Source organism: Porites lutea, chromosome 11 (assembly GCF_958299795.1).
Source record: "Porites lutea chromosome 11, jaPorLute2.1, whole genome shotgun sequence".
NCBI classification, from domain to species: domain Eukaryota; kingdom Metazoa; phylum Cnidaria; class Anthozoa; order Scleractinia; family Poritidae; genus Porites; species Porites lutea.
The window spans coordinates 6497350-6505420 of NC_133211.1; the positions used below are offsets into that span (position 1 = coordinate 6497350).

Sequence of the window (8071 nt, forward strand, 5' to 3'; positions counted from 1 at the left end):
GATGACACTAATGATGCAGCTCCTGCAATGGTGCCAATGGCTGACATACTCAATCACATAACCAACAATAATGCACACTTAGAGTTTGGTGCTAAAACATTATCTATGGTAGCAACACAAAATATTTTTAAGGTACAGTGTTTAATTCTTGATATTAGTCTATTTAAAGTGGGGTTATAAAAATTAAAGGATACAGTTGACTCTCTCTCTCAACAGACACTTCTATAAGATGAACACCTCAGTTAAACGGACATCTAGTGATAGCATCTTAGAGAGAGGTGACTGTATTAGAGACTGACTATGGTACTATTGTATTAGAGGAAATGACACAGTTTTCTTGTAAACAGCATTATGTCAAATTGACTTGAAGAATATAATTTGAACTGAAGGAAAAATGCCAATCTACCATACATGTTCTGATCACTTACACTGTAATTTCCTAAATTGCCTTTCATTCCTTTTAGGGACAAGAGATTTTTAACACATATGGCAAACTTGCAAACTGCCACTTGCTTCAGTCCTATGGTTTTGTGGAAGATGAATTACCAAATCCTTATGATATGGTATGGTGATAATAACACAAAAATATATTCAGTTGCTAATGTATTTATCATAATAATATTATTACAGTGAAAGCTGCAAACATGCCCGGGGAGGGGTACTGCTATATATGGGTATGGTTTTCAAGCAGTTTACTCTGGGATAGGGTATATAAATCAGAGAGTTGGGGTCTAGAACAGGGTATCATTTTCAAGGAAACTGATCAATAATTGGTTGAAGATGTAAGTCTAGACTAGGGAAACCGGGAATTGCCACTCAAAAGTATAAAAAATCAGATCGGTTTTGTTTTGGCTGGACTGTGCTATAAAGTAACCTAGGTAGTTTCTGGAAAACAGCTACTCTAGGATAGGGGGGAGATTTAACATTACATAACATAACTTGGGGAGTTTAGTCTAGTATAGGGTAGTAAAAATCAGCTGAACTAGCTCTAGTATAGGCTTAGAGTTCCAGGGTATCAGAGACACATCCCCACCCAAAAATTCCTAAAGTCTCCCCCCCCCTGTTAAAAATGACCCTTGGTCCCTATTAATTTGGTGGTTAATGGTTGCCTTTGCAATGCAAGTTTGTACAGAAGTATTTTAAAAACCTTTTGTTTAAAGTACACTATTCTGCCGTCTTAACAAGAAAAAGACTATAATATTACAGAGATAATTATTGTGCCAGTATATGCAATCTATACAGTAAAATATAACTTAAAAAGCAACCTGCAGAGACAGTCCACTGAACAAGGAAGCTTTTTTTCCATGGATATACATTCCAACAAGTAGACTGTAAAGATCTGTTTGCATATTTTATGATTATATGCATTGAATGTTATTGACTGACTGTTGTTTTTCCATTCTCTAAAAAAGGTTGAGGTTCCCATCGGCTCATTTTGTGAGGTAATGAAAGCATGCCAACCCCCAAAGGAAACAAGATTTGTGGATGCTAAGTTTAAATTTCTGGAGGAAATGGTTAGCATATTGCAATACTCATTATACTGATATTTTAATAATTTAATAGACAAGTGTCAATAGTTTATTTTAAAGTGACAGGGGAGCAAATCTCATTGGTAGGAGACATTGATCTTGAAGCAAACTTCATGACTGGAAATGTCTCGATTGCAGGTGGAGAAGGGAGGAGGGGAAGGTAGATAGAGAGAGAATTGCAAGGCTAAGTACTTTGCAGAACAGCCAAATAGTACATTTTACTTCACTGTACATCAATTGCATGAGTGGAAACATGGAGGCTCTATTTTCCGCAGTCCTCTTGGCATGGAAAAATGCCAACTTCTACTCCTTTTGTTTGTCTTTTGTTTGACTGACAATTACTTATCTATTTTTGGTTTGATATAAAATATGCAATTTCCCCCTCCTTATTTAATATTAAAATAGGCGATTTCCTTTCCCTTGATATACTTGTAAATGAGCCTTGTCTCTCCTTGGGTTTTCATTTTTAGGGTGTGGCATCAGAGGATGACATTTTCCTTTTCGGAAGAGAGGGTTGTTCTCAGTTTGGTCCAGATTTGTATGCTACTTTGAGGGTAAGAAATGTCAGTGTTAGTGTTGACTCTGACTCGACCCTAGTTTTATTTTAAATGCACGTGGTGCAAGAGCTGAAGTTTGATTGGTAGAAGAAAAGTATACTGGAAGGGTCTTCTCATCATCTTTCCCTCCCCATCACCCAATTTTCTTTCTCACCACTTTGCGTTCTTGCATCACGCGCGTTTTGAAGACATCTGAGGACGAGTAAGGTTGTAAACTAACATTGTACTACATAGTGAACACGTAAATTTTTTGTAACATTCCATGGAAAAAACGTTCACTTATGTGCATCTGTCACATGGAAGAATTAACAGCTCCAGTATGCAATATTATATAAACCTAGCAAAACCCACAATTGGGTTGCAATTCCTCAGTGGATTCCCTGTGACGAAAACTAGCGCTCCAATTGTCAGCCTTCGAATCTTTTTACGTTAATAAATTCATGCTTAATCAACTGAGTTCAAAAAAACATTGATGTTTTACACCCCACCAACCTCGTACCACAGTTTTCTTTTGAAACAGAACCTCTCATCATTGAATCACCGAGATGGTCAACCTGTCAGTCAGCCAGCCAGCTACAATGTAGCTAAATCATCATCATCGTTCGGCCCTTTCCTTCGGGATGCTTTGAACAATGAAGAAAATAAACATGGCCACTTTTTTTCATAGGAGAAGGGATTGAATAATCTCATTCTTTGCTCGTTAGTCAGCTGTAGCCAGTAAGTCAGTCCGTGAATGAACCCTTTGACCAATCTTGCTTGCGTTTATTTCTGTCGGCCAGTGAACCAGTGAAGTCAGTTACTCGATCGAAGGACTCCATGCAAAAAAGGTCGGATCAATTTAGGTATCAGGGAAACTGCCGACCTACCCCTCCCTTAAGCCAACGTTTATACTTACCTCTCACTTAGAGCAAAATGTTGGCTTAGGGGAGGGGTAGGTCGGCAGTTTCCCAGAAACCTAAATTGATCCAAATGGTCTCCTCCAAAAAGGAAACGAGGGGAAGGGGACTTTCGCGCTCTTTCCACTCTAGAAAAGAACGCCTGATCGCAGGTTAGGGACGTTTTTGTATGTAGCCGTTCGACTGATCAACTGACTTTCTCTGTTGGTCATCCCATCTTAGAGGTATGTACCAGTAAATTTTTCTTGATTACCTCTGGCTGAATCATTACCTAACTTTCTTCAAATGTGTTTGCAGATCTTACATTTGTCTGAAGTTCAGTTCAAGAAGCTTCTAGAGGAGCAATTGCAAAGGGAAAGGAGCAACGAATTTGATGACATCAGGCAGGTCTTGGATCAACAGAACGAGGACAGCAGAAAGGACTCTAGTTGGAGAATATTGGAACTTATTTTTAATTCCGAAAATATGAGAAAGAGAAGGGGAGTGGATAATGAGAAATCAGAGAAAAATAAGAAGTCTAGAAAGGGCCTGCTTGCGTCTGGAGATTGCAACCTCGAAGTAGTTTCAGAAAATAATTCTCTGAGTAAAAATGATAGTGAGAATGGCTCAGTAAACGGTCTTGCAGAAAGTGGGATTCTTAAAAAGGACATGATCCTCTCAACCAACAAAGCAGTCATTAGGCCTGCTGTGGACGGGAATTTGACAGAGTCAAAAACAGAGAATGTGACTAGCTGTAAGTCTACCAAAAATGGTCGTGCAAAAGAAGGATTAGAGTCCTGCAACAGAGAGAGAGCTGGTAATGGTCACGTTGTGAAAAATGTTAGAGGGGACTATGACGTTGATGAAGTTGATGATTACATGGATGATGGTGATGATGATGATGATGACGACAAAGATGCTGCTGATGATGATGGTTGTGGTGGTGGTGGTGGTGGTAATGGTGATGAAGATGATGATGATGATGACGATGAAGATGACGACGACGACGATGATGATGATAATGAGGTCGAGGAGGAGCAGGAAGACGAAGTTGAAGAAGAAGAGGGGGACGAGGAGGAATCTGAGCAACCACTTACTTATGGTAAGTAAGAAAGCTCCACAAGCAACACCAACGACAACATTCTCATTGAACGAATGTCTAAGAAGGATCACCTTTCATTTTCACCTCTTACCTCTTATTCACAGTGAAAAAGCGTTATACGCTGAAACGTCTGTTTTTACAAAAATTTATTGCACTAATTGATGTTGTGTTTTACTTTACCAATCGTATCAGTTATCTTAGTGCAACTGTCACGGATTGTGGACTAGTGGACTGTGGATAACTTAAGCGCCATGGCTAAGGAAACACGTGCACTGCGGAAACCGGTTCCCTTGTCAGTGTCCGAGTTAAAGGTGTCGAGCTTGAGAAAAAAAAGTGTCCGAGTTCCCGTAAGCAATCAGAAAATTATGGCATTTTTGGGTGGTCGCTTCAGGAAAAAAAAACTTTTTAAATTCCAAGAGTGACCAACATCAGTTTTCTCCTAAAACTGAATATCCTTACACCATCAAGAGAAGAGGTCACGAAATTTAATGAAATCAACACCGTTAACCCTTTCACTGCCAGAGTGTTTGATGGAGTTTTGTAAGATGACTCTAACTTTTGAGTCTGTGGACGAAATCCTATGATGTGACCATTTAAATGAAACCTCTCTGCCTGTACTTACACATAGTGCTATTCGTTTTTCAAAATTTTACAAAATGAAATTTGGAAATCTGGTCGAAATTTGCCTTTGGCTAAATTTGGCATTGAAAGGGTTAAAGAGGAAATGCTTGGATCCTTTTTCAAATTTTCCCAACTATTTTTTTTTTCGAAGGAAATGTTTGGAAAGTACAAGTAAATAGAATCAGTGCGACATCAATTGCTTTCAATCCAAAAATCTCAATTAAAACCAGTTATAACTCACTTTCGTTGTATTTATTTTCTTTCACAGAATTATTGTCACAGTGGCCAATAGAATGGAGAAGGACACTGAAACGGTAAGACTTGCTAAAGTAGAAACGTTACTATCCTGTTTTTATTACGTACAAAGAACCAGCTACTATGATATGAAAGTTGTTAGTAAGAACAGAGCAAAAGCACCCCAAGCACAGGAATGAGAATTGTTTTTGTCGAACATCAAAATATGTAGGGCTTGTAAAGGGGTACTAGTTACCACTATAAGGGATTCAAAAACAGTACGGTAAATCCTTTATCAAGCCCCCCGGGGGGCTTATTTTTTTAAAGCACTTTTGAGGGGGAGGGGGCTTAATAGAGAGGGGGGGGGGGGCTTAAAAGAGAGGGGGAACTTATTTAATTTAACGAAATGCATCAACGGGAGCAAGGTTTCTCGAGGACGGACTTGTGGTAACCGGGCGCTATACTGCTTTTTCTAACAATAAGAAAATGGTAACAATTCTCCACAGAGAACTAGAGCATAAAGTTGAAAACGTTCAGCACATGAAGTTGGAAGTCATGCGGCCGAAGACCAAAAACAATATGAGTTTCCACCCTGAATAAACCATAACTGATCAGTCCACGTTACTTGTTTGTGAAGAATAAGGATGGAGGGGAGGGGGAGGGGGAGGAGGGGCTTAATAGAAAAGGGGGCTTATTAACTTTCCTCCTCTGAAAAGGGGGAGGGGGGGCTTATTAGAGGTGGGGGCTTATTTGAGAGGGGGGGCTTAATAGAGGATTTTTGGTAATAAATAGGCAGCAGAATTTGTTACCTTGTTGCGATTCCAGCGAGCTCTAGTTGTCCCGTTGCTCCCTCCATATAGTGAGAATACGGCGCAACTAAGATTTGCTGGAATCGCTCTGAAACAGCCCGGAAAAAATACACATGGAGACAAGGCAAGAAATTCTTCTTCCTTTTTGTCACCTTTTTTGGCTTCTAAGTAGTGATCGCTATAGTCTCCATACAAACCCTTATAATAACGCAACTACAAATCTCACTCGTAAGTTTGGGATTCCTGTGGAAAGAGCCGGCATTGATCGAGGGTATTTGAAGCATGATGATGATGACGATGATACTTAAAGCCCACACCCTTAATAGTGGAACATGATCTCATAGCTTAGAAACCAGTATAAGAGAAACGCCTTCCCCCTCCTCCCAGATATTAGGGACCTTTCGATTCTAAGACGAGAACAACTTCGAGTAAGAGATTTTCTCAATACTAAGTAGTGCGCTCGCGTGAATCAGCATCATTTTGGCGGCAAAACGCGATGGCCGTCGTCATTCTACTATTAGTTTTACATGTTTTAGCGAGGATGTCATAATGACGAAAACAAGTTATTAAATGTTTAAAAAGTTTTATCATCTTATGACTGGGAGGGGGCTTAACGTCCTCCAATAAAGGTTAGAGTGCCAGCTTTTCAGGTGAAAAAAAAGTACAATGAAGCATGCCGGGGTGTTTGGTGTTTTTTGACAATACGCGAAAAAACTGTCAGTCAAATCTCGTAGTCGTGCTTGTCCTCAAATCTAAAGGTCTCCATCACTTCTCACTCTACAACTTTTAGTATCATTTCCTTATATTACTGTATGTGCTTTTTCTTACCACAGTGTGGCAGAGTTATCTATAAAGAAACGTTATAGACAAGACAATATGGATTTGGATTGCCAAGGAGAAAAGCAGCTAAGTAAAAGACAATTGTCCGTCTTAAAAATCAAGCGGGGTCAAAAATCTATATTTCAACGAATTTGTGAACTTGTTGTCGAAAATTAACACTATCAAACTATTACTGAATACAGAGAAGGGTATTGACAAACGGTGCTTTTTTAGTAATAAAGTGAAGAGTACATCTATGTACATTTTTCATGGTTTTTATGTCTATAATAATGTCACGTATTTTCTTATTTTAACTTTTAAAAGATCATAGCTTTTAAATTATTCAGATAGTTTGCAACGCACCTCTGGAAGTGTTGGGTGATGTCCCAAATATAAGCTCAAGTGGCTGCCGTAGGAGAATCACTACTTTTATTTTATTGACTATGAGAACAAAAGCTAAAATGTACATTTGATTGTTGAACTTTCGCTAAAAAGTCGATTCTCTTTTTTAAAAATTTAACTAAAAATTTCTCCTTTTCAAACACATCATTAGAAAAATCATCATTACAAAGATAGAGCACGGAAATTATTTTCAAAAAAAATTTTTGAGGCCCTTCGAGCCTCAGTTTGGTCTAGAAATAAGGGGGGCCCGGAATCCGCCACTGCAAACTGTTTAAGGTTTGCGTTAAAAAAAAGTACGACGATGGAACCTAGGGGAGTGGTCAAGGGCTGGGGCCTTACTTTTGCTCTTGAGTCACTAGGAATCCTCAATCTTTGCATCATATGCTGGGAACCCTGGATTTTAAAGGTTTAGCGCATTGGTCTTCCTGCAATCGTTCATAGAGCACAGTGTTCGGGAATATTTCCCGGCCCTGGTTTTAAATCAACGACTGTATCTTTCAATTTCACTAAATGCGTTTATTCTCTCTCAAAGTGCGTTCAGTGCGACACTGTCAATGTCTATTCCGTTCTAAACTAGAACTCTTAATACATCAATGACTTATACTTCGACAAAAGAGAACTACAACAATGCTGCGGTTAATTCTTGGCTCGCTAAACCCTACTGTAATGCGTAGCTCTAAATCTAGCCAAAATTGTTCTTTGTTTCCCTTAAATCAGTACATGATCTGTATTATCTATGCAACCTGTAAGTAAGTATCACGCAGTGACGTTAAATAAACAACTAGTGTTACGTAATTTAAATTACAATTGACTATTATCTGACACACAGTACTGGTCGTTGGTCAAAACTATTGTTCCAGAAAACTTGCACTTAAGAGGATTACTTTTCTTTACGTACCTTTCTTTCCACCATCCAAAGTTGTGTCTCATTTAAAAGGCCCCCTCTCACTAGTAGAAAGTACGATCAGGATTTACAGCAAGGAGCCAAAAAGTTTGACCTCCCTTACATTCTTTCATGCAGACATAAACCAGTGAGAGGTCGAGGACAGTTTCCAGCTGGCTTCTGATTGGATCAAAGTCAAAAGGGGTCACACTTTTGGCTCCTTTCTGTAAATATCCCCTT

The 8071-nt window shown here is 39.0% G+C and overlaps 1 protein-coding gene across 2 annotated transcripts in view; it reads left to right on the forward strand.

Annotated features, from left to right (window-relative positions):
- The window catches only part of LOC140951846 (N-lysine methyltransferase setd6-like), a 10636-nt gene extending 3671 nt beyond the window's left edge, over positions 1-6965 (forward strand). The window contains exons 4-10 of one of the 2 annotated variants that reach the window (XM_073401206.1): positions 1-132; positions 465-563; positions 1413-1514; positions 2000-2083; positions 3280-4063; positions 4953-4998; positions 6561-6965. The exon at positions 1-132 is cut by the window's left edge and continues 142 nt beyond it. In XM_073401206.1, the coding sequence (XP_073257307.1) occupies positions 1-132; positions 465-563; positions 1413-1514; positions 2000-2083; positions 3280-4063; positions 4953-4998; positions 6561-6723 (1410 nt within the window). In that variant the 3' untranslated portion in view covers positions 6724-6965. The remainder of the gene's footprint in view (positions 133-464; positions 564-1412; positions 1515-1999; positions 2084-3279; positions 4064-4952; positions 4999-6560) is intronic. The other variant, XM_073401205.1, reaches the window with a different exon arrangement.
- Positions 6966-8071: the final 1106 nt, after the last annotated feature.